At 43.1% G+C, this 25,902-nt stretch overlaps 1 protein-coding gene across 2 annotated transcripts in view; it reads right to left on the minus strand.

Moving 5' to 3' along the window:
* Positions 1–674: 674 nt before the first annotated feature.
* syt3 (synaptotagmin III) overlaps positions 675–25,902 on the minus strand; it is a 37,976-nt gene continuing 12,748 nt past the window's right edge. For both annotated transcript variants that reach the window (XM_030407882.1, XM_030407883.1), the window contains 9 exons: positions 23,801–23,909; positions 22,158–22,334; positions 16,369–16,495; positions 12,136–12,354; positions 9,338–9,458; positions 7,336–7,507; positions 6,531–6,660; positions 4,732–4,825; positions 675–4,229 (listed from right to left, as the gene is read on the minus strand). In XM_030407882.1, the coding sequence (XP_030263742.1) occupies positions 4,736–4,825; positions 6,531–6,660; positions 7,336–7,507; positions 9,338–9,458; positions 12,136–12,354; positions 16,369–16,495; positions 22,158–22,334; positions 23,801–23,909 (1,145 nt within the window). In that variant the 3' untranslated portion in view covers positions 675–4,229; positions 4,732–4,735. The remainder of the gene's footprint in view (positions 4,230–4,731; positions 4,826–6,530; positions 6,661–7,335; positions 7,508–9,337; positions 9,459–12,135; positions 12,355–16,368; positions 16,496–22,157; positions 22,335–23,800; positions 23,910–25,902) is intronic.

Here is a 25,902-nt window from a genome sequence, read left to right on the forward strand (position 1 = left end):
TCCTCCTCCTTGTCTTTCTCCTCCTCCTCACTGGCATTCTCCCGCTCTTCATCCTCCTTCATTTGTTTAATCCTCTCCCACTCCTCCTTTCTCTGTCATACCCCTGCACATCTGAGCACGGTCTTCCTCCTCTTCTTCCCCTGCTCTCTCTCTGCTTGATCACCACTGGTGTGTGTGTGTGTGTGTGTGTCTCCGCCTTACCGGGAGATAATAACCACATGACAAATAATATGAGTGTTTTAAAAATAAAGGGGCAAACAGAAGAGAAGCAAGGGAGGCCAGATGGAGAGAGAGAGCACACACACACACACACACACACAGGACCGGCCAGCCGTGCTTCCATTTTGCATTTAGGCAAAAAAAAAAAAAAACGCGGCCACAATAAAGAATTCATGACAAAGTGGCTGAATAATTACACACGATGTAATGCACAGCAGAAAAAAAGTCAGAGAGCTTCGGAAAAAGTTCAGGCCGCTTCTGTCCAGGTAGAGTGTCTTACCTTCCAGGCCCCCCGAGTCAAATATAGACCGTGTACATCTGAAAATCCCCGGGGGCCCCTTGCGTTTTATATATTTAGCGCACTGCCTGAGACGTGTGACAGCAGCTTCACCACCTCTTCTCTCCCCTCCTCCCGTGGCATTGAAAAAACAAAGTCAGAAAAAAACACGAAAAGCTGGATGATACATATCCTTTATTTCCATTATCATTGCTTCAGCCACACTGTTACTTACACATTCACCTAAATCCTGCGACCCGGTACAGCTGTCCTGACTGAAACAATCGCCCTGACTTGAACCCCTCACTCAAATTCTCAGCTTTAAACCAATAAAAAAGTAAACCTCTTGAGTAAATCATATATAAAAAAAAAAAAAAAAAAATTGAAAATCAAAAGAAAGAAAACAAAAAAATTATACCAATTTGAGAAAGATAAATACAGCATAAACAATGTTACTTCATCATCGTTTGTTTTCGACCACAGAGATTAAACAATTGCTAGGTCTCCATTGAGTCGTCATTAGTAGTATTAGTATCAAGTTCATTGTCAGATTTTTGCTTAAAGCATCACTTATATAATTTTTCATTGCATCAAGTTGACATCATTCATGTTAATATAAGCATGCAAACATGTTTCCCCATGACCATTCAGAACTGCACTAACACGAGAAGACAGCGAGAGACAGAGAGAGAGAGAGAGAGCGATAGAGAGGGAGAGAGGATAGAGAGGCGTACACAGGGAGAAAAAAAACGAAAAAGAGGGCAAGATGGAGGGATGCGAGATTGCGAGAGGGAGCGGGAGGGTGGGGGAGAAAAAAAAATAGAGCGAGAAATGGATAGGTGAAGGTTAGGTGGGGATGGTGGTGGAGGTGGAGGAGCGGGGGTAAAAAGGTAAGAGGGGGTTGCTGGAGGGGGAGAATGAGTAATCAGACAGTAATCAGACAGACAGAAAGGAAAGAAGAGGGGGGGGAATGAGAGAATGTGCTGGTTCCACGATGGGTTCTGTAATCTATCACCGGGAGGGAACACAAGGGGCTAAACAGGGTAGACACAAGCAGAGAGAGAGACAGAGTGAGGCTGGGAAAAGAGAGAGAGTTATGGGTGCCTCGAGACCGATGGATCGATACCATATCTACTTATACAAGCTGGTCAATAACCCCTCCCCAACACTCGATGCTCGCGGCCCCCCCCCCTCAATATGATGCGAACGTGTCGCCTCAGCCAGATCGAGCACACCCCGATCCAAAGGTGAAGAGAAAGAAACCGGATCCCTCCCCTGACCAACACACACACACACACACACACACTTGGTTAAAAGTGTGTGTGGTTGTGTGTGTGTGTGTGTGAGAGAGAGAGAGAGAGAAAGAGAGAGAGGATGAGAGAGAGAGAGAGAGAGAGATGGCAACGGTTGCAATACAAGTAGCTGTAGTGAGGTGTCGTACTGTTGTTTTGCTGAGGTTACGGTAGTAGTCGTAGTAGCGTTTGACAGACGCGGCTCTATAAGTCTGTCTCGGCTTACACACAGGAAGTGCAGAAAATTCCAGGCTCTTGTTTTTGTTTGTTTGTTTGTTTGTTTTCTTCCTCCCCAACACCTCCTCCTCCCTGTTGTCTTGCTTTCAGGGGGAATCTAAAGAATTTGTCATGATCTGCAGGCCGTAACAAATGAGCCTCAGATGGGTTTGTTTTTTTTTTTCTTCCTCTCTTCCTTCCATTTTTTTTTTTTTCTCCCTCTTCGGAAAAATTTAATCAAAACACACCCAACGATTTTAAATTTTTCAAACCACTGTGCCTTCTGTCTTTTTTTTTGGTTTTGTTTTTTGTTTTTTTTTCCCTCGGACATACAGTACACAAATTTACTGAAAGAGGTACACGATCAACACAGTTACTTACATCAGGCAAAGGGGTTAGAGAGGAGGGGGGGGGGGGGGGGTTGAATGATTGGCAGCTGATTTCAGAGACGACATAGACAATACGAACTAATGTCTATGAGAGACAGTGTTTCCCCACCTAGTGCAATGAGGCACGTATAAGTACGCACACACATCCCCACACACACACACAAACGCACACACACACACACACACACACACAAGAAATGGCTCCTCTTAAAGACAAGGGGACAGAAGACACGTTCGGCTCCGAGACGAGCATTTCAGTTGGTTTGGATGCCGGGAATTTTTTTTTGGGGGGGTGGGGAAGTGAGGAGAGGCGAAGACAGAAAAAAAGGACGAGGGGGAGGCGGTGAGCACAGGAACGTGTCACACACACACACAAGGTCACAGTGACACACACAGGCATACGCGCACACACGGACGCGCACGAATACAAAACAAACACGCCCACAAACACGGAAACACACACTAATAAAAGCAACACGGACGTGTGTGTCCTTCTAAGAGTCTTGTCAGGGATGATGACGTGGAAGATAATAGTTTATTTCTCAGTCGAAGCTGGACGTCTTCTTGAGAAAAAAGGAAAGGAAAACCAAAAAAAGTCCTGGAATGGAAGAAAAATGGTGATATCCTTCCCTGTGGAATACATCCTCCGGCGAGTGCAATCCAAACAGATGCTGGTCCGATCCTAAACTCGGGTTCCATTGAACCTGTGTAGTCCCGTGTTCAGCCGATCACCGAGTCGATCGACTAGTCCACATCTCTCAAAAGCTCGCACCATCGCATCCTCGGTGGAGTGTTAAAAAAAATCGTCGTGATAAAGTCCTTTTCCCAATGATTACATGTATGTCGTATCACACAAACGAAGCTAAACAATAAAACAAATAATGAAAAACTTGATACCGATGAGCACCATGAGGGCTGTGACGAAAAAGCATGAGGGAGAGGGACACATTTTCAAAGTTGCTTAACATGCTTAAACCAATGAGTCAAGTCCTCATTTTTCGCTCCTCTGACATCAATAAAGACCACTGAGCCGCTTTGTCGTCTTTCCACTGGGGAAAATAAGCGAGTAAAGTCTGAGACAGGAGGGTACGGTGCCTCGAGGAGGCGTCTGAAATGGCCCGGGAGTATCCACCTCGGCTTGTTTTGTCCTGCTAAAGTACAACGAGAGATGTTTTCCCCATACAGTACGGCGTAATACTGTACACCAATGTTGCAAAGAAAAAATATCGACATAGTGATTTTCTTCTTTTAGAGTCTGTACAAGGGCGTGAACCTTTGGTCCTAGTTGAAGTGACCATTCTAGGATGGCTTCCTTTTACTTTTTTTTTGTTTTTTTTGGTCTTTTTTTTTTTTTGATTTGGAGAGAGAGAAAAGTTTGTCACGTCACACTCCGTTCCTAGATGAAACATTACACTAATCTGAAGCACACATGAACTACGCACATACTACAAACTCTGTGTGTATTCGTGTATGTGTGTGTGAGCTATGTGTGTGCGTTCCCCTCGCTAGATCCCAAATTTACACCCGATTATCAGTCCTACTGGTCCGCTTAGTGTCTGTCGTGTGTTTGTAAAATGTGAAGTCTGATGCTCAAAGTGTAGCTCGTGATGGATGTTTTTTTTTTTTGTGTGTTTGTTTTTTTTTTTAATTGCCCCCCCCCCCCCCCGGCTCGGTGGAGAAAGCACAGGACTTGGAGGATTCATTAGCAGGAGCAAAACAGCACTAGCAGTCGGACACTAGCAGTGTCTCCGCCGTCTCTCTTTCTTTGATGGAGAGAATTATTCACAGATGAGAGGAGAGAAAAGGAAAGTCTGGAGCTGGAGAGATGATAATGACCTGAGGAAACAGGGAATAAGGGAGAAGAGGCGGATTAGGCAAGAGAGAGACAGTGGGGGGGCGAGAGAATATATAAACAGTATGCAGCACTGTAAGTTTGGGGGGAGGAGGAGGGGGGAGATGCATTACATAACCCATAACATCTAGATTATACAGATGCTTCTTGCCTTAGAGCTCCTTCCTCTGACAGCGTCCTCCACTTTATCACACGCTCACAGTTAGGTCATGCTTTTCAAAAACTCTCGCTCAGTTTTCTGCGTGAATCTGACTTGAGAGCATCTGCCGCACGGAACGTGGATTTAAAGATTCCAGCACAGCGCGTCCCCGTTTCTAAATCAAGGACGTATGGGAATGTGCGGGAATACCGACACACTCCATCACACTGCACACTACAACATGATCCTACTTATGAAAGCATGCGGATAAGATGGATGTGTATATATATATATATATATATACATATATATATAGAACATGTCAATCTAAAGCAGGGGGGGCTCACAGTATTAGTCGGAGTGAGGACTGTCCACCACGATGTGCGGCTTAGGGGAGGATGATGTAGCAGTCTTCGACACAAACGTACCAATTGCTTTTTCCTGCGGGGGAAAGAGAGATTTTGCTTTTATGAATACTTCATGACAAAAAGAATCACTTTCTCATACATCCAGTTGAAATAAATGAAATTTTAATATGCTATTATATTCTTTTTCCAGCTGTTATTACCACTATGAGCCCACTGTTATGCCGGTGTACCACTACTTAATACTATTATTACTACTGTGCTTAGAGGTGGAAAGCTACTGAATATGTTCACTTAAGTCCTGTACCTAAAGGGATTTTGGGAACTATGCTGACTCACTTTCTTGCCTAGAGCTGGAAAAAAAGATGGATAACACAACTCATTTCTCTGCGGTAAATATAAAGCTGTCATGGTTTTGGGTTAGTTTAGTTTTTTCCCGTTTTATGTTGAAAGACTCTTACGATGTGTCATGTTGTTGTTTTACACTTTGAGTCTTTGTCTTTTTCCTACCTTTTATCCCCTTCAACTCAGTGTATTTAATTCATTTTTTATCCTCAAACCTTTGTTGGTTAGTCGTCATTTTCACATCTGTTCCCCGGCCCTGTTTTGCTTCTTGTGTCTTACCGCCGCCTTCTTTTTATCATCCTGGAATGTTGTTTTGCTTTTGCTCTTAACTTCTTGCTTGTGTTGCCTTCCATTATTTAATGGACTTTACATCAATATAACCTTTTATTTTCAACTAGCCTTGTGTCTTGCTTGTGGGTGCTCTTGGTCTAAAACATGACAAAAGCTATAGCCAGCAGCTGGTTGGTTTTCTTCGCTTAGCATACAGCTGGCCGGTCCAAAGAAAATAAAATTCTCCTACCAGCACCTCTAAAGCTCAAAGCTCAAGTAAAAAAAAAAAAAAAAAAAAGACGTTTTAAGAGTGGGTCGGCTAAGCTAACCAGGCCTAAGCTAAGCAGTTGTCGGCATTAGCTTCATATTTACCATAACTACAAATACGAGAGTGACATCAGTATGGACTAAAACCAATTACTGATACAAGCACAACTGAATTTTGGCATAATTGAACCTACAACCAATGGACGGCAAATTTATCATAACTAGGCAAATTATTGTTGATCTGGTAACGCTGGTTGAAGCCATGGATGCATTAAAGAGAGCGTGAGACGTTTGGAGCGTGCAGATACAGACTGCTATAGATTTATTACCCAATACTACATAAAATAATACAAATTTGCTCCAAGTTATGACCCATTCTGCTTATTTGGTACATTTAATTTTGATCCTGAATTTTAGTGCAGTGTGTTTTTTTAATCCTGCTCCTGGGGCCCCGCTCCAACACATCTGATTCAAACGCACAGGTCATTATCAGGCTTCAGCAGCGCTTGATGATGAGATGATAAATTGATTTCTAATTAAGTGAATTTTACTCCTGATACTCAGATATACTGTGAGCCGTTCACTTCTAATGGGCTATTTTTTTTAATGTTGCTCCTTTTTCTCAAGTAAGATATCTGAATAATAATTGTATCACTTCTACTCTAATGTTACTCCACTGTTATCCCTCTTCTATCACTACTCCCACTGCTGCTATTCTCCACCTACCGCTGCTCCTGTTACTACTATTTCGAATGATAATAGAGTCAAATCATTTTGGTTATATGGCTCCAGAACGAGCAGCAGACCTGAACGGAACATATGTGGTATGAGGTCACACTCATGGATGCACGCATACATGGTCACACACACATGAACACACATGATCATATGCGCATTACCTCCACAAGCTGATGCCAGTGCTCTATTGGTTTGCGCGGATTGGCCAGCATGGCTGCCCAGTGCTCCCTCCCTGGACCTTCAGCTTCGCTGCCCACGCGACACATCCCTATAACCTCGTTATGACCAATACTGACACGCGGCAAAGGGGATGGAGGCAAGGACAAGGGAGACAGAGGGCGAGAGAGAGAAGAGGGAAGGAGGGGGGGGTGGAGAGAGGGAGAGAGAGGGCGAGGATGCAATAAAGCAGGGGGAGAGAGAGGGAGACAGGGCTTGTAAGAAACAGGCAGAGAGAGTCTCATTTATCAACCTTGAGTACTGGGAAAAGAGTACAGCGACTCAGGAAGGATATTGAATAGCAGCTTACAAATACACACAGCCCCGCATAAAAGCTTAATGTCAGCGGGGGAGCAGGCACGAGCACAAACATACAAAGGCACACACCTATGGAGATGCCAAATGGAGGGCAGACTACATAATAGGGAGGCGGCGCATGTATACACAAACACATCAACCAGCCAAGTGTTGCTGCGAGCGGCAGACAGTCAAACACTGGCAGGGTTACACTCCTTCCTCCGCCATTAGCATAAAGCATGCCTATTCATGAGGTGCCCGTCTATGTAAAACAGGGAGCGTCCACCAGGAGGCTGACTCACGAGGAGGCCCTCATCATGTTCAACACAGCCGCAACACCATCGAAATGCGACAGCAAACATTACGCTGCATGTGCAAACTAACGTTCAATAAGCGGCACACTTCACAGCAATCATCGGTTTCATCTTTGCGACGACGCCTCGGCCTGCTCACCAGTCATAGTCCATCACCGCGATGATGACGGATACACTTTCTATGTTTTCATTGGGAATGTCAAACACCAGCGCCTCGTTGTACGTGGGGTTCAGCGTGTTCTTCTTAATAGAGGTCTTCCTCTTTTTTAGCCTTCGCCCGTCGCATATCAGAGAGGCCTTCACGTACGGGTCTGCAGGAGAGACAAGAGAGAGGGGGGAATGGATGGGGGGGAGGAGAGAGGTGGGATGAAAAGCAGCGAATGAGAAAGACAGAGGAAGGGGGGAGGAAGCAGAGAGAAAAAAAAGATAAGGAGGGGGGACTCCTGCAAACGCTGTTAGGTATCATGCTCACAGGTATCCGCGTCTGTAACACATAAAAGGCATGAAAATCAAGTCACCTTGGCAAAGCTGGATTAAGAACACAAAGGTAGAAAAGCAGCACAGGTTGAATCACTCCAGTTATCCATTCAACATGTGCGGCGCGCTGACAGCAGCCAGGGGAATCACACGCACACACACACACACGCACGCACGCACACACGCACACACGCACATCCACGACTCGCTATTTATTCTGCATTTTTAAGCATCTTCCCGGCACTGCAATCATCTTGGGAGCACTGCGCGGGGCAATAACAACAGCGTGCGGTCATTATCATCTGAGATCTCATTTAATGCGAGAGGACATTGCCATCACCCGACTCTTAAAGAGAAGGATAACTAAAGACTAAAACAATATAACAAATACCCTTTGTTAATTCAGACAGCATTAGCAATCTAGTTTTCACATCTTGAGTCTCGCGGGTAAAAAACTATTGGTCTTTTTTGACGATTTCCGCGACATAATTGGTGTTTGCACCTGCAGCTGAAACACATTGTGACAATTTTTTACCCGTTGTTATGTTTGTGGCAAATGATTTTAGGGCTCCGGGTGATGTGTGCATAATGTATTAACTCTACCTCCACTTCTTGAAGGAAAAAAAAATCCACCCTCAGATTCTCATGTACAGTCAGAAACTATCAATCTGGTGATGCTCGATGTACCACAGGAGTTGAAGGTAATTTACTTCTTGGCAACTTTCCCCTTAACATGCTTAATCTATTTCTACTTCAGCTAGTGATTTAGTAGGTTTGGAAAAATGTCTAACTGAAAAAAAAACTTTGGGGCACAAACCTGTTGGTTTTTACTTGCAGGGTGGGCAAAAGAAAAGCAAAAGCAAGAGATTTGACGGGTCGGATTCCTCAGCAGAAATGCGACATACTGTTTCCTGCAGCTGCATTGCATTCTGGTCCATGGAGGCTGCTGTTGGTGGAGAAAACATTGCTTCTTCATTCAGCGCTGAATGACATAGAAGTTACTCTTTTATTCCAAGACACTCTAAATTTCATGCCAGTTATTACCTCTGGCAAGAAGGTTATGCTTTCGTCCATGTCGATTTTTGTTTTTTTGTTGGTTGGTTGGTTTGTCAGCAGGATTACACAAAAACTACTGAGCAGATTTCCACAAAACTCGGATGGAGGATCGGTCTCAGTCCAGAATAGACCCCAATCATTTTTGGTGCAGATCTGGATAAAGGGATGGATCAAGTGTATGTAGGTGGTTGATATCTCTGAGTGGCTCCAATTTGACGCACATCTGAACAAAAATCCAGATTAAGCTGATTTAAAACTTTGCTTTATTTGATATTGTATTCGGCTTTATTGACTTAAAGGGGACTGTTGGGCTTTGGCGGAGGTATGCGCTCTCTCGCCATTCTAGTTCTGCATGTTTTGCCGCTTTTCACCCAGAATAAGATACAAACCCTGAAAGAACTCGAGACAGCAACATGTGTCAACAGTAGCCAGTGTTTCAGACAGTGTTGAAGCTGTTTTCTGTCATATTTTTCCTTTTAATGAGTTTCCAGTCAGACCGCTCGCAGGAGGTGTCACGGCAGCATGATGTGTGTGTGTGTGTGTGTGTGTGTGTGTGTGTGTGTGTGTGTGTGTATGTGTGTGTGTGTTTGTGTGTGTTAATCCTTTACCTGAGAAGCCAGTCAGATCCATGGCTTTGAGGTTGGTGGCCTTGATGACTGTAGCAGTGAGCCTGCCTGCAGTGGGCAGGTAACACAGCGAGAAATTAAGCTCCCCGAGATCAGCTTTCTCCTGTAGGTCACACACACACACACAACACACATACAACACACAAAGAGACAGGGATCAGATGGGGAGCAGGGACACTGTGATCACACACACACACATGGCTCCAGCACCAGAGAGGAAAAACACTAACTGACAGACATCCTCTACTTTGCGATGATTGTCTGTGGCCAGAAAAAGAGCTACATCTGTGACTGACGGCGGCTGACAGCAGGCATCCTAATGTGGACAGGCAGAGTGTTTAGGCAGAGGGGAAGTGCCGTCACTGTAAATGAATCATATGCCAATCTGTTGATGTCCCCGAGTGGAGGAAAGTGTTAAGTAGAGGTGACGATTCTCCGGGCTTTTTATATCTCTGCCCTCGCTCCCATCTTACTGATCTTCTCGCTGCCTGTGGTCTCAGTGGCACCGCAGTAATGACACCGGTGGTATTCAGGTCACACTGAGGCATGACGACTCCTCGGCGGCTCTGAGACTCACGAATCAATACTTCCTCCGGGTGAAACATTGAAATACGCTGAGAGGCTGATGCTTTAAACTTATTTAATAAATGAAACATCCATGCCAAAAAAATTTTAAGACTCTGTTCAATCTAATTTGCTAATAGCCATCTATGAATATTTCATATAAATCTACTTGGCTGCCGCGTGATAAAAAGTTTGGATGTGGCCAGCGGTGCCTTTCCAGTAATCTATCTGAGCTCTCTTGTGCGGTGTTCTTTACATAAACGGACGCTGAATTAATCCGGCCAGCTCAATTTCTGTGCATCCTCTCAATACGGTAAGAGTTTATGATCTTCAGACAGGCAGGTAACAATGCAGATGCTTCTTTTGAGTCACGGAAGCAAAGACGGGGGCAATCACTTGAATCCATCACAGCGCTGAAAACACCAAAATATAATTAGGACGTGATGCCATTTTTATTTCCCAAACCATTTGAATTAACATGATTTGAATTCCCATCCCTGTCATTTCCCGAAAAGTCATTTAAAGTTTTAGCAATTTAAAAAAAAAAACTTTTTTCATCCCCGGATTTTCCAGTTTGCACATTCGACTAACATAACACAGCCTCGGAGTACAGAGGTGTTATTGGTTCCATTAGAGCTCGGTTCATTACCTCCCGTAGCCTGATTATTCTGAGTTTGATATTCTTTCCGTCTCCAATTTCAGTGTCTAAATTTCACCAATCCAATCTGAGCAGCTTTATTTTTCCCACTCCACTTGACTTTTCAGAAATTTGAAATCAAGTGATGTGATCGTTCAAGTCTTGTCTTTCGACATGCACAAATTTTAATTACTTTTTTAGAAATGTCATAAACGGGAATATAAATCGCATTAATTCAGATGGACATTTGTCAAAGTTAAATATTTCAGTTCATTCTGTTCAAATTCAGTTTCCTGGGAGGTTACACTGCAAAATGTTAAAAGTCAACTCTACTTTAAAAATTCAGGAAACCCATTACTTCAGTTTTACAACGTAAAGTAGGCTATTAAATTTAAATTATGCAAGTTAAAAATTTCAACAACCTCAAATTATTAGTCTAAATGACTTGGTAACTTTCAATTTTATGACAAATGAAGTCATTTTGCCAGATTTTACAGTGTGCTGCGGGGGAATGATTACAGGTGAGACGTCTGGTGCTCGGCGACAAGAATAGAGATTCATGATTACTGATTTGATGGCGGCACTTTCATGGCTTAAGAAGCGTGAAGTAAGTTGGCACAAGAGTGTCGCTAACCTAGATCTTCATGAATGACTGATACGGCGTACCAATCGCTCTGCGAACAAGCATTACCCTCCTGTTATCATAGAAAAATACAGGTTCTGGTTAAGCAGCAGGGCTGTGGAGGGGGTTACTAACCTGTTAAAAAAATGTAGTCAGTGTCACAATATTAATATAACTTGATTACTTTTCGTTACTTTTGGATCACCTCAACACCAAACATATATAAGGAAGACTAGAGAAAAGGAATATTAACCGGATGACTTGTATTTAATCTTCATATCGAGTGTATTCAGTTTCTCGAGTGATGATGTCGGAGACAGTCTTTTTTTTAAAATTGTAATCCTGTTCGTCATCCCCATTATTCCCCAATTATGTGGTTATGTGTCTGGTGTGCTGGATATTGCACCCATAATTTGCGCAAGGATGGGTTAAGTAATAGTCAAGTTATTCATTCATTTTTGGCCTTTCTTTGCTTCCATAGCGTCACCTCTGCTGTGACAGGAAGCAGTGACCAGACTGCACATCGTTTCTCTATATCTGTAATTGAACATAATTTATAAAATGAAGAGTTTTTGACTCTGAGACACGTATCCACATATTTCTCTGGTATTCTCATACACACTCACATTTGCATGTCTTACTGTGTTTAACCTTGCCGTTTGATTCCTGCCGTGCACTTTTTGTAAATTTCTATCTTTCATTCATTTTCCCTCTCTTCCAAGCCGTAATTCAGATTCATTTTAACACCAGAATCGAAACTGTCACTCGTGTTATATGTTTGATAAGCTCCGTTCCTCGTTCGCGCCTATCTATCACAGCCTTGGCCCATAATTTTTCCACTGCGACGGTCTGATACCGCCGCAAGGCTCATTCAAATTTCATCTTTCGGGGCCCATCTCTCCCTCCAAATGAATGTGATGATTCTGGGTTATTTCTGCAGCAGAGCCTCATCCTTACCGCGGTGCCCTCCACGATGTCCCTCCAGACGGGCTTGTCCCCGCTGCCCTCGCTGAAATCCAGCAGGTTGTCCACCACTACCTGGCCGATCAGGTCGTGTCTGGAGAAGCGGTCGAAGTCGTACACGGAGAAATGCAGCTTCCTGGAATGTAGCTCATTCAGCGGCACGCCAAACTGAAACGTCTCATTGAACACTGGGTTCAAGGTCTTTCTGTGGACCTGAGAGAGAGAGACAGAGTTTAGAGCATTTATATTACAGCTCACAGCTACAGTGCAGGTAGTTTATTATTATGTAAGCAGTAACAATGAAATATTTACTGGGTAAGTACAAGGTATCTATTAGTAATTACCACAGGGAAGAAAGTGGGAACAAACAAGTTAATTTTATGGACTGAGTAACGACACTATAATCAGAGTGAAAAGGAGGTTAACTACTTTCTAAATATTATATAAATACATCATTTCTAGTGCCTTGTTACCAAGTAAACACTTTTAAGGTTAAGTTCTTTAAAACATTGCATTTTACTTGTGTTTTTTTTTGCTGAAGTCCTTTTTCCTCAACCTGTCTGTAACACTAAAACTTGTCTCTGTTTAGGAACGCAGGTGATTCCCTGAAAAAACTGAAAAAATTACACATTAATTTGTGTACCATAATTTAAAGCGTCAGCAGATTCACGGCCTTGCCGCAGTCAGTGTGTGCCTCTCATGTAACCACTTTTCATTGATGATCGCATTCCAGGCACACACTTGAATCGAGTTTCTTCCTCAAAGACAACTTCCAAGCTGATTTTTAAAAAACCCAGCAGGTTTGTTTGACAACACTTAAGGCTGTTCTGAAGATGTGTCCAGAATCCTCAAAGACCCCCGCGTGTTTTCTCCTGGCAAGAAAAATACCCCATACCTGTTTCACAAGGTGCGGCTCCGTTTTTCTAAGCGAACAAGCTGGATGTTTTTCATACCAGCAGAATGCGGAAGTCACTGAGGATTCTGGACTTCAGAGGAACATATTTTTCAAAGTTTGTTTGCTGAATGTTGAACGTATCCATCGAGGCAAAAGGCTCATATGTAAAAGCTGTACTTATGAAAGTGGCACAAACTGGACTGCCTTTGAAAGCAGTAATCGAACAGATCCTTGTTTCTTCTTCTGTTTCTCATTGCTGTCATGTTTGCTGCACTGAATCTTTCTCATTGCTTTTGAGGAGTTATAGCGAGCGGCATCTTCTTTTTGGTTTAATTTTGTTTTTCTGCCACTTCCCTGCTCCTGCAAAGTGCTCCAGCTCTTCTTCTGTTTTATCCAAAACAAATTGGAAACATAAAAGTCTCTTCCTGTCTAGCAAAGGTTTTTCTTTTCTTTCTTTTTTTTACTCAAAGATGCGATACCAGAGATGCTTTGATTAAATGCCTGTAGGATGAATCACATTATGCTGAAAGCGGCAAAATAGACATTATTTAATGTAAATGTAAGTGTTTTCAAATTGATCCACAGAAACGAGAAACATTGACAGTTTATTCAAAAGGGAATGTGCTTGAGCAACATAATTAACCTCTTCCACCCTGGCTAACCTTTGTTCCTCGGCCAGGGGGAGAAAAGTGAATTTCACCTTTACTCATGGGATGAAGAATCCAATCAAAGCTGCTGAAATAAAATAAAGTGGTACGTGACTTCTTTCTTTTAAATGCTCACGACACATTCCCTACAGGTAGCTACATTTATTTCACACTCACTTCTTATTTTGAACACTGTATGTTGTGTTCTCTGCCTTTTCCGTCCGTTGCCTCTATAACGAGTCACATAGTCTGACGGAGCGGCTGTAATTTTCCCGCTCATCATATTTTAACAAGTTGTGGACGACATTTGTGAACACGTCTTTTAATCCCCGTCACAGAATTCTTCCTATTTGTTGATTCGCTGACTGTATTTATTTTGCTACGAAAGCGTTCGATACAAACGCTGTCATGCAATGAAGCCCTGCAATAATTAAAATGTGACACATGCTCGATTTTCCAGTTTCAAAATTTTTTTGCCGCGGCATGAGTGGGCCTGTCGCTCAGGCTTATTAGCACTTGATGATTACTTGTTAGCTTTTGGATTTAACATGCTGATGGAGACGGCATGCCTTTAGAAAAAAACTGAAAAAACACAAAAGCCCCCGAACATCTACTCCGGAAGGTGAGTTCTGTTTCTCTTTTTGGAAATTAGTCGGAGGGGATGAAAGCGCGGCAAAAATATGAGAGGTGTAAAAAAAAAAATCCCATGTTAATGAGGATGTGATTGAAATGAAACAATCATCTACAGCCCGGACAAAAGAGGAGCAGTATTATGCAAATGACTGAAGCATTCATACTTTTCAACAGCTGAAAGGGGGCTTTTGTTACATACAGGAGACAATCACACAAAGGTGAGAAATTTCAAACTGGTGCAGCATCACTATCACTGAACGCTTACTTTTTGTACTCTGCGGTAGCAGGGCCGGCCGATACGGCCTTCAAATGACAAGAACAGCAATATTCTTAGGCGCTTTTATGTCACGTGATATCTAGATATTTTGAATTCTTCAGCTAGGACTGGGCAACAAAATCAAACATCACAATATCTATTTTCCATCCATCCACTTTTTCAAGCTTATCTGGGGTCAGATCGCTAAGCCGTGTATTTTCAAACGTCCCTCTCTCTTCCATCTCCTCCTGAGGGATCCCGATGTGTTCCCAGGCCAGATGATATGTGTAATCCCTCCAGCGAGTTCTGACTCTGCCCCGAGGTTTCCTCCCTACCCAGGTGACTTTCAAAGCGAGGGCAAAAAGGGGATATATACTAATCAGATGCCCTAAGCACCACCAGGGGAGCAGAAGCTTTACTCCAGGCTCCGTCCGGATGTCCGAGCACCTCATCTTATCGCTAAAGGACCTGACGCACAAGAGTGACATCAAAGAACTAGCTCGGATGAAGGCCGACTGTTGCGATGCCAAGAAGCTGCACTTGAACGCACCGCAAAGACGACAGCGGGCGGCCGACAAGCTTGTACATCCTGCGCCCGTGTGATGTACAAACGGTTGATGGTGAAGCAGCATCTTTTTTTTTTTTTTTTTTACACCACCAGTATAGCCGCTTCTTATCGAAAAAAGAGGCAGAGGATGAGGTGAAACTGGGCTAAATCATGAATGCTACAGGGACAGGCTTACAGGGCTTTCCCCTTCCTTTTTACGTTTATCTTTACGTTACTTTATCCGCTGATTCTACATGCTCAACACACCACACTGCCTAGAGCCATGAATGCTCACTGACGACCCAGATGATATTCAAACTCATAAAATTTTAATAGTTATATTGCTAATTATCAAATCAGAAATACTTATTTTTTCCATTACTGTTTCAAGCTGGAAAAAGGTGGCAGGGTCCGCCACTAAAACTGGATAGTGCACCTTTAAGGCTGCTGGTACTGACGACCTCCTTCTTTTGGTCCCTTCCCAAAACTCCAAAACCATAGGTTACTGGAAATATCATGGTATTTCTGATCAGATAACTCGATATTGATATTTCGACATGGATGACTATTGCTACTCCCACACGATATTAACAGGAGGAGATGTCTGGGTAAATAATAATCAGTAATGAGTGGGATGTAATCCTTAAGTGGGTCAAGGCAAGTGTAAGACCAAGTAGAACAGACATCACTGACGCCTTATTAGTCTAATATCACAATGACAACATAATATCGATGAATTGCAGAGCCCTTGTAGTTCTGACCCGTCCTGCTTCAGATTTTCTCCCATGTCTGTATCAGAGCGCCGGTGATATTTATGGACCAAAAAACTGAGATCTACAACTCACATTTGTGAGGCCACTGAGCACATAAGTCTCGAGCTTCTCCACAGAGAATAAATTAGAAAGCGAGGAGGAATTCTTTTTTTTTTTTTTTTTTTTTCGAGGGGGCTAAGGGTACATTTCCTTCCCGGTACAGAACATCCTGAAATGCACTCAAATATTGACTCAACTGTCCTCAAACACCAGAATAACACAGGAGCTGAGCGGCAGTGCGCTGTAATAGTTTGGAGCGCATTATCTTGAATAAATTATGCCCCAGATTAGATTAGATTACATTAGTGAAACTGTAATGATTCCCCGGGGGGCAGGAAACTGGCAGACCTGATAATGAAACGTTTGAGGGTTTTTTTTTATTTCTTTCCGCGGCGTAAAGACAGTTTGAGTGAGAGAGTCGTGGGAGTGGGAGTCACCTTGGTCTGGAATTTCTTCTTCCTGTCTGGCAGTAGGTAGATCTTCACGTAGGGGTCAGAGAAGCCGTTGGCATCCTTCGCTGGCAGGTCCAGAGCTTTCAGGATCTTCACCACCAACTGCTCCGTACTGCAACGCACACACACACACACTCCATTAGATTTTTTCACGCTCATGTAAAATGCAGGGGTCGCACAAATTTAGACAAATACTCCACAAGAACCAGACAGGATCAACCCGCCCACGTACAAACACACACCTGTGCAAGGGTTCTACGCACATAATAGCGTGGGAGGATCCGTGTCTCTGAAGCAAGGAATTGCCGGAATGGCACGCGTGTGTTTTTAATGTGTGCGTGCGTGTGTTTGTGTTTCACCCCTGCAGCTGTATCATGGTTTGCACTATCAGCGATGCTAAATGAACAGTAAGCACAGATGTAGAGTCACGGTGAGAGAGTGCGGCCAAACGCTGAGCTCATTAATAAACCTCAGCACAGCAGCCTCGATTCTACACTCACTGTGGGCCGCGTATACAGAGTCGTTAATGCACAGGAACACACACAACTAAACAAGGCCATGCTGTTGTTGGCTGCTCGGTTCAACCATCACTGTCATCAACATTTAAACATACTTCTTTAACCGTCCTGAGATTAATCTAAGGGGTCGCCAGATAATTGATATGGTCCAAAACAATACAAACAACATTCTGCTGCACAATATTATGTTAATTCAGGGGATTTTTTTCCTCTCTTCTTAAATATTAAAGAGTTTTACCTCTCGAGGGCTCGAGAGTTATTCAAATTAAATAATCTGCATTCAGCAGCGAGGGGTCACGTACTCGTAGACTTTATATTGCAGGGTCACGAGCAGAATGAAAGTTAAGCATTTAACAGATTAAAAAATGTACTAGGAGACAATCAGAGATGGGAAAAAACAAAAACATTAGTTGACATTATTAATACTTTATATAAAATATATCAAAATAAACTACAAATAATGGTAGGAGAAAAAAGTTGTGGATTTAAGTAAAGGGCCACTGTGGCTGCAGGTTTTCATTCCAACCAAGCAAGAGCACACCTGATCCAAATCAGGTGTGCTCTTGCTTGGTTGGAATGAAACACACCTGATTTGGATCAGGTGTGCTCTTGCTTGGTTGGAATGAAAACCTGCAGCCACAGTGGCCCTTTACTGGATCAGTTTGACACCACTGATTTAAATACTAGTAATTCGTGATTTAAAAAATACAAAAACACATTCTATACAAGCATTTTTATTATTATTTTAATTTTTTTGTCATTTACTTGCCTAATTATGGGTTTGGGTTTTGTTCGGCCAGATGGTGGACAGTGACAGACGGGAGCTACTCTCATTCTTAATAATTAACCTACGATTGATTGTTTAAGCTGAATATCTGAATAATAATCAATCAAAACACGTCTATGTTTTGTGTTGAAGGGATATCTACTAAAATTAGCATGCTAGCCAGCTAGCCCCCTGCCAAAGCTCCTGCGCTAGCGATGTAAACAAGACAAACACTCAGTGCACTGAGCTCCCAGTCAGGACTGCTAGCTGCATCGCTAACTAAGCTAACAGCAGCCACAGTTTGGTGTTTTTCTGTGCCACTATTTGTTTTGAGCATGAATTTGCCAGCTAGTTCTAACATATTGAACCTTTACGGCAGCTGACTATAAATGAAAGAAACTGCTTAAAATTTTGTTTTTAATTTAAAATGTTTTCTTATCCATGTTTTGTGTTTAAAGCCCAAATCTGAAATCCAGCTGTGAACAAAGGTGCATCACCAATACCAAAATTGACATTCTCCAGTCTCTGGATGGATCCAGTTTAAAGCAGACCCTTATTTTCACTTTTATTAGTTGTGTATAGCTGCATTAATTATTGTCATTAGCAACCGATTTTCTAATTAAGTAGAGGTAAGTGTCTATCACAGTGTCCTTGAGCCCAATGTTAAATCTCCCTAATGTCCTTAAATATCTTCGTTTGTCCTTCTGATGTTCCAAATCCAGAAGATAATCAGATTATTTTGATATAAAACAGGGAAAAGCGGATGTGAGTCACCGGGGTCAGGGGATTTTTTGAGAATGTTAACTTAAATAATAAATTACTTTAACTGCGAATTATGCATCACAATTTTCGCACAATATTTTTCTTCTACTTCACTCATCAGTTAAGCAACTAATTATTTCAGCTTTAGTAATTATAAATCAAACTCTGCGTGTAAATATTTAATATGTGGCCGAACCAAATTACAGATTTAGGCTTTAAGATGCGTTTTATTGTCTCAAACTCGATGTGACAAGAATGTTTCATAATACGCTTGTGCTTTATTTTCTAGAATATTTTCTGGCATTAAAAATGTTTACAGATGGCAAATAGAGGTCAAAACAGACACACACGTGAGTACATGTAACCCACACGTCTTTACATGCTCCAGCCACAGTCATGGCTGCGTGTCACGCGCCGTTTATTATGTATTTAATTACCAGGAGAAGATGAAGACGGCTCGGAGGCCTTTAATCAGACCTCGTTAGACTGTGTCTCCCCGTGTTAACCAGTGTGTCAGCACTTCATTAGCTGCTTTAGTAGAGCCGCATGAACTTTGGGGCTGAGGAAGGATAAACAGGGCAAATGCCAGCAGTGACCCCGGTGGCTATAATGTCTTCTGTCCATGTGTACCAATCACAAACAAGACACGCTTTGTTTGACAATACAACCATGACCAATCCGGACATGTGTTTACCTCTGAATCACATCTAATTAAGGCAATCGGATAAACATGCCCACTCTGCTTTCAGATCAAATCATGGGAGATGACATACAGGACGAATTGCTGGAGGAAATCACATTCGCAGCTCGCAGCTATTTTAACGAGAGAACCCTGACCAATTCAAACATGTATCTAATAATCTTTAATCCAGTAGGAGTTGTGCGTGAGACACATTAACCAGTGGCTCAGAGCGACGCTCAGACACACAATGACTGGAAATGACAGAAGGCGTGCGTACAAAAAACACAAAAAACAGACCCGCCCCTCTCGGCTCATGGTGAATTTGCCTGCATTTCTTGTTGCAGGTTTTCCTGCGCTCACGTGTCTTATTACAGAACAAGATGTGGGCTTGAACCAAAACCAAGGTTTATCCACAATCCGCGAGGCATGGTGCAGCGAGTATACCTATTACTGTTCCGGCAGAGAGGGGAATTCACAGCCTTATTCCTGGCAGACAATGCCCGAAAGCTAGCTGTTATTCCCACAGTGGAAATGTGTCAGCTTTTAATGGGATTGTCAATAGAAATGCCTTTCCCAGAGGATCTGAGGAAGATTGGCATTGTTGTTCCGACTGTTACACTCCGAACAGAGGGGTCTCACACATTAACATACCAATCCTATCACAGCTCCAGCGCTTAACGCACCTCTGCATCTGTGTATCCACACACATGCCCACACGCCCGCCTCACAGCTACAGCTCGAGCCTTTTCTTCTCCGCTCCTCAGTCACTCCCTCTCCAAATGAATTCATTAATTCATGCCATCCTGTCCTATGTAAAGCACTTTGAAAGGTGCTACGCAAATAAATGTGCGTCTGCGACTCCTTTTCGCTAAAACAATTCCCCTCCGGTGTAATGTCAGGCGCCCACAGCGTGACATAAATTATCTCGTGACTTTATAAATGGGAGGAAGGGGACACATGAATGGTTTCCGTCATTAACCCTCCTCTCCAGCCAACTCCCTTGCTAATTCCCTGTATCTGTAACTCAAGCTATAACACAGTCTGGTGTTATTATGTGTTGACAGGGGCTGCTGTTTAAAGTGGCTCGCCATATATAATTCATGACTCAAACGGCCTCTCGCTCCCTTTCTTTTCTGACCATCAGCACTTTCGCCCGGTGTAATGCTTCTACATGTCGGGGCTGGGCAGAAATAGGGGGCCGCCAGCTGAGCCGCAGACCGGAGCTGCACACTCGCGAGAGCCCGCAACCACCTCGACTTAACAGTACGCACACACTCAGTGCTCACAGCATGGCGTCAAACAATTACGTGCTCAGTTCTCCAGAAGAGAATATTCACCGAGAATTGTCAAAGGGGCAAAAAATGAAAGTAACTACAGCAATCTGTGCCACACAGTACATGAAAGACACTGACGCTGCTGTATGTTTAATGACACCACTTTCCCTACTTTTAAACATTAATATTTCAGCATGATTTTCATAAACAAATGAGACCACAGCCGAGACAACAATTAGCCTCTCTCGCATCTCATGCTAGTGGTACGTGAGCGGCTGCTGAAGCCCGAGACGCTCAATTTTCTACTCGAGTTAGAGGTTTTTTTTTTTTCTTTTTCGTGGCCGCCAAAGAGGGTAAACACGCTGAAAGATATTTTCCCAGGGAGCCCCCTCTCTCTGTTCTCCGACATGAAGAGATTCAGCGAGAACCAGTGTATGTTTGCAGCCCCCCTGACTTTATGTTTGAAGAGCTGCACACCCAGCTCTACAATCAAAGCCGTGCACAAAACACATGCATCAACGTTTCGCCGGAGAGACGAGTGAAACCCTGTGTCAGATTCATCAAACAAGCATTCAGGTCAGATTACTTTAAGGTTAAAACTGACCCAAATGTGCACTGCTATCACAAGCATCCACAGAATGCATTATTTATTTATCTATTTTTTTTTTTTTAACCCTTTCAGTTTTAAACCCTGTTAAGTACTAATTAGTAAATATTGGCATGCTAGCACTCAGGTTAAGCAATATACTGGATAAACAAAAGTAATTTCAGCAATATCACCATGAGCATGTTAGCATGACTGAAAACTCTTAGTCTTGTGTTTTTTAGTTGCTTTGAAGTAGTTAGAGTTAAAGAGGTTTCTCCAGGTCCACATGTATCATCCAATATCATGCTTTCTTACTCTGTGGTGGATTGTGGGGAAGCATCACGCTATGATTCCACCGGCCACGGCTCTATGACCTTGCATCGTGACATGGTTTGAATCCATCCTCCATGCAGCTTCAGACCTGTGCTTCTGCCATGGGTTATTAGGCTGTATAGTCTTTTTAAACCTGGGCCCCATATTTACATGTTTTGGTGTGTGAATGATTCATGCTAACCAAAGATTTGGCAACCTGAGGCCCCAAAGGATTACATTGCAGCCACTGCAGCTGTGTCACAGCCTTCCAGCTGGGCTGATCTGCCGGACTGATTCCAGGTTTAAAAATACCAGAATTTCCCTTTAATGTTCATGTTGTGAGATAAGCACAGTCGAGAGTCTGCATATGGTGTTTTTATGCTTTGAAAATTGGCCAGACGCTCTGTGCCGTTCCTGTGTCTGACTTCCTGTCTGGCTCTGTGCAGGTAGACATGGCTTCTGTCAAAAATAGACTTTGCACTTATTCTCCATGAGGCAGAGCCCAGAGACACTTCTGGAGCGCCTCTGAAACGTGACTTGGAACCGCCAGCGTTATCTAGAATGGTCACAATTAGCTCAGGCGACCATGTCGTGGCCGGAACACAAAGCAAACGTGCCCAATAAATCTGGGGGAATCTGATGATTCACATATAAAAAAAAACATTATTTGAGCCACATAAATCTTTTGCGTTTTAATCTATTTTGATCAAAACAAGAGGTGTGCATTTTTCCAGAAAGCAAGTCAATGGAGCTCCCTACAGACGCTGGTGGAGCATCAGCCTGATGATACTGTCACAGACACTTATTGAACTTTTTACATAAGAAGGCAGTGACGGAGCAAGCAAGCTGTTTCAGCGTAAATTCACAGACTTACTTGAAGGCGTAGCGCAGGAGGAAGCTGATCTTGCCGCAGTTGTCGCCCTGTTTACCTTCTCCCTGGTCGCCTTTGGGTCTGTAGAGCTCCGGTTTGATCTGCCCAATGCACGTTACCTGCTCCTTCTCCTCAGCGTGGAAATCAGGACTGGAGAGCTGGTGAGTCATGGGCTTGGGCCTAAACAGACACATAAGAGCTCAGCGGGTGAATATTAAACAGAGCACAGCACACACACACACACACAAACACTCACACACACACACACACAAACACACACACACACACCAGGAAAAGATGCTCTGCAACTGTGTGATTCAGCAGCTTAATCATGGATGCAGTGGAGGGTGCATGCACTGTTTTTATACGCGTACGAGTTTACACTCCTTTTTCTGCACATGCATGCATCATAGTATGAGCATTTTACACACCAAAATGTGTGTGTGTGTGCAGGTTTTTTTAAATGCGAGTGCTAAAAATAGGCGATTGGCTCCACTCCCACTGCTGAGATGAGTTTCCCTTTTTCTATTTCTTTCTGGTGTGTCATGTTCGACATCACCAATGTGCCGGAAAACCGGAAGCGACAACGTTATAGTGGGTACTTTTTCATATCTTATACTCCAGTCTATCTTTCATACTCCACGCGTTCGAGTGGCATGTTTCCATCACTGTCGGAGCTGATAAATACTGGTGACAACTACACAGTCATTTGACCTGGAAATGAAAGCTTGTACCCTACTCCCACTGGAGCGAGGAGCCAGATGTTAGCGGGTGTCAGTGGGTTTTTAGTCCAGTGTGAAAGAGGTACAAGTGTAATCAAATCAAGGTGACGTGTTTGATGGAAGTGCTTCTGGAGCAGAAAACCACAAAAAGACACTAAAGATATCTGTTACAAGACGCTAAATGGCTTGCTGGTGTCTTTTCTGTTTTTGTAGAGTTTACTTCGATAGCTCTCGGTTATTGTCTGTTATTAGAGCTAAGGCTGCCAAACAGCCGACCGCAGTTCAAGTCACACCAGTGGACACCTGGGGATATTTACTCCATTTTTTGTAGCATCAAAAGTGGATGTTTTCTGAAGAGAACTTGCAGACATTTCAAGCTTTTTTGTGTCGACCAAAGCTGACAGTTTTTCATGGGAAGTGGGAACCATCTCCATCTCTGATCATTGCAACCAAAACAGGCCTTTTAAGCCAGACTATATTTTCCTAACCCCCAACCAAGTGGTTTTTGTAACAACACCTAATCAGAGCCAAGCACAGCGTTGCGACAACAGAGAAATAGAAAATGCAACCTACCAGACAACATGAAGAAAAGTTTTAGTTTTAGCTTATCTGTGGTTTCACAGAAGCGTTCTCAGCTAACATTAATTCTGGTGATTGGGTTGCCAACCAACAAGGTCTCTACCAGTGTTGTTACAAAAACACTTTGTTAGCGCCTTTTTCTTAATTTCCAGTTGTTGGATTTGAGGTCAATTTTTCTTTAATGATCTTTAGCTGTAGGTAAAGATCCGCCTCTGTTTGTCTCTCTGAGTTCAACGGCAAAATCACACAACCACCGACTGCTCCACCCAAATAAAAAATTGTACAAAATGAATTCTGTTTTGAACCCATGCGCACATCAAGTGCGGCCATGAAGTCAGTACTGACCGTGAGGTGACCTGCTGCTGGGAATGAGCGTTGGGCAGGTCTTTATGGGGCTGGGCTCCAACCTCTGAGTTGGGGACATCTGGAGACGTCTGACTCAGCTTCAGAGTTCCTAACAGAGTGAGAAGACGGACAAGAAAAACAACCCTTAATGACTCACGCGTCTATTTTGCGAGAGCTATTGTGGCCTTCGAGGCTAGTGCAAAGGGGGGTTTTTGTACTGAAGGGTCGGCGCCATTGATCGCATTGACTGTACTGTATTGATTTGTCAGAGTGATTTAGCAGCGGAGAGAAAGGGAAGGAGTGAGCAGACGTATTTATAAAAAGCACAACACGAGGCAGCATGAAAGGCATAAACAACGGACGGATATGAAAGGAGGTACATCCAGCTGCAATAAAAGCAGCCAGCAAACATTTGACTCTGAATAATGATAAACAACCCTCACCAGCTTTGACAGCCAACGTAAATACAGCAGCACAATGAGAACTCGTAGCAGTTACCTGAGCTGGTTCATCAAATACCTCTCTGACATTCGCCTCTATCTTATTGTGAAAAGTGTTACTTGCTGCTTATTTGGGTTCCTGTTAAGCTTAACTGTCTGATTCCATTGATCAATGCTCCAATTAATGATAATCTCTGAAAAATGAAAATATTAGAAACAAAAGAGCTCAAGGTGACGAGTAACAACACAAAATATTACATTTATTATAATGTAAGACAAAGGAAAGCAGCCAGTTTCCCCATTTGAGAAGCTGAAAAGTGTGATGTCTTTATTTTTGAAGACTGACTTAAAATGATAAATACATTTTGGAAAGTAATTGAAGGTAATTTGTCGATCAGTTTCCTGTCTATCGACAAATGGCTGCAGCTCAAATTTGTGAATTCATTTTTCACATCTGAAGATTAAATCAAATGACTATGTGCGATGTTGCCTGCAGTTACCAAACCCACACAGAATCACGAGCCAACTTGGCAGCTCCGGTGAGCTTTAAAGCTCATTGTTTTTGTTTCATGGCACGTTTGCTGCTTTGGTTCGGTTTCACTGCTCACATCAGCCTTGTGTTGAGTGGAATCAGGCAGCTGTTTTCTGCAAACACGCTCTGGTACAACTAGCTGGTGAAGGAGGACAAGCATTTAGCAGCTAAAGAGGGAGATTTTCTCAGGGGTTTTTTAGACACCAAAGCAGAGCTGACAGATGAGTTATTTTCCCCCAGGTAAAATGTCTGGAGCGACTGCATGCTTACGTAGCAACATCAGAGGTCCTGTGTGTAGGAATATAGTATTAATAATTATGTTTTCATCATAATCACTTAATAATGGTTGTGTTTTCGGTATCTCAGATTGAGCCTTACAATGGAGCAGTTCCCCTTCTACAGAGACCGACATGTTTCACGGGAAGGATGGGACAGTTCAAGATTTTATAGTGGATAGCGGCATAAAACACTCAGGACAAGTTGAATTTAATGTATTGCCACCATTGGAGTAATCGTTAATCAGGATAATTATGAATATCCTCACATGAGCGCCTTGACAAAGCTGTCCAGCCCGATAAGTGCTGTATTGATTTCCTGATTTATTTTGAAAAAGCGTCAAGAGGTAGCCCACATCTTCCAGAGAGTCCAAAATCCTAAAGCCTGTCACCATGACTGAAGGCACAGCTTGTCGGTCAGATGTATGGAAAAACTATCAATACCAGTCTGAAGAATGAAAGTGAGAGGAGGTGCTGACCTGCAGAACCAGAGGAGGGTGTCTGCCTCGTGAACCAACAGCTCCACTCTGCATCGTCTCAAGGATGTTTTGGTGTAATTGTAAGAGTTTCAAGCCTATTTTGAATTGCAATTTTTTTGGCTACAGTGGTTCCCTAAGTGACGGTCAGAGATATTACAGGGGTGGCACGGCAAGGCTACCGAACAACACCAAAACAAAGAAAAGGAAATATGACAAGGCATATCTTCTTCAACTCCACCGGTACAATTGTGAGTAATGCAGAGAGACCGCAGTGTGTTGTGTGTCTTAAGATATCAGCCTCTGACAGTTTGAAGCCAAACAAGTTACAGTAAGATGCAACTTGGAGACCACACATCCTTGACACGAAGAGAAGCCT

The sequence above is a fragment of the Sparus aurata genome, chromosome 23 (assembly GCF_900880675.1).
Source record: "Sparus aurata chromosome 23, fSpaAur1.1, whole genome shotgun sequence".
In the NCBI taxonomy this organism is placed as follows: Eukaryota; Metazoa; Chordata; class Actinopteri; order Spariformes; family Sparidae; genus Sparus; species Sparus aurata.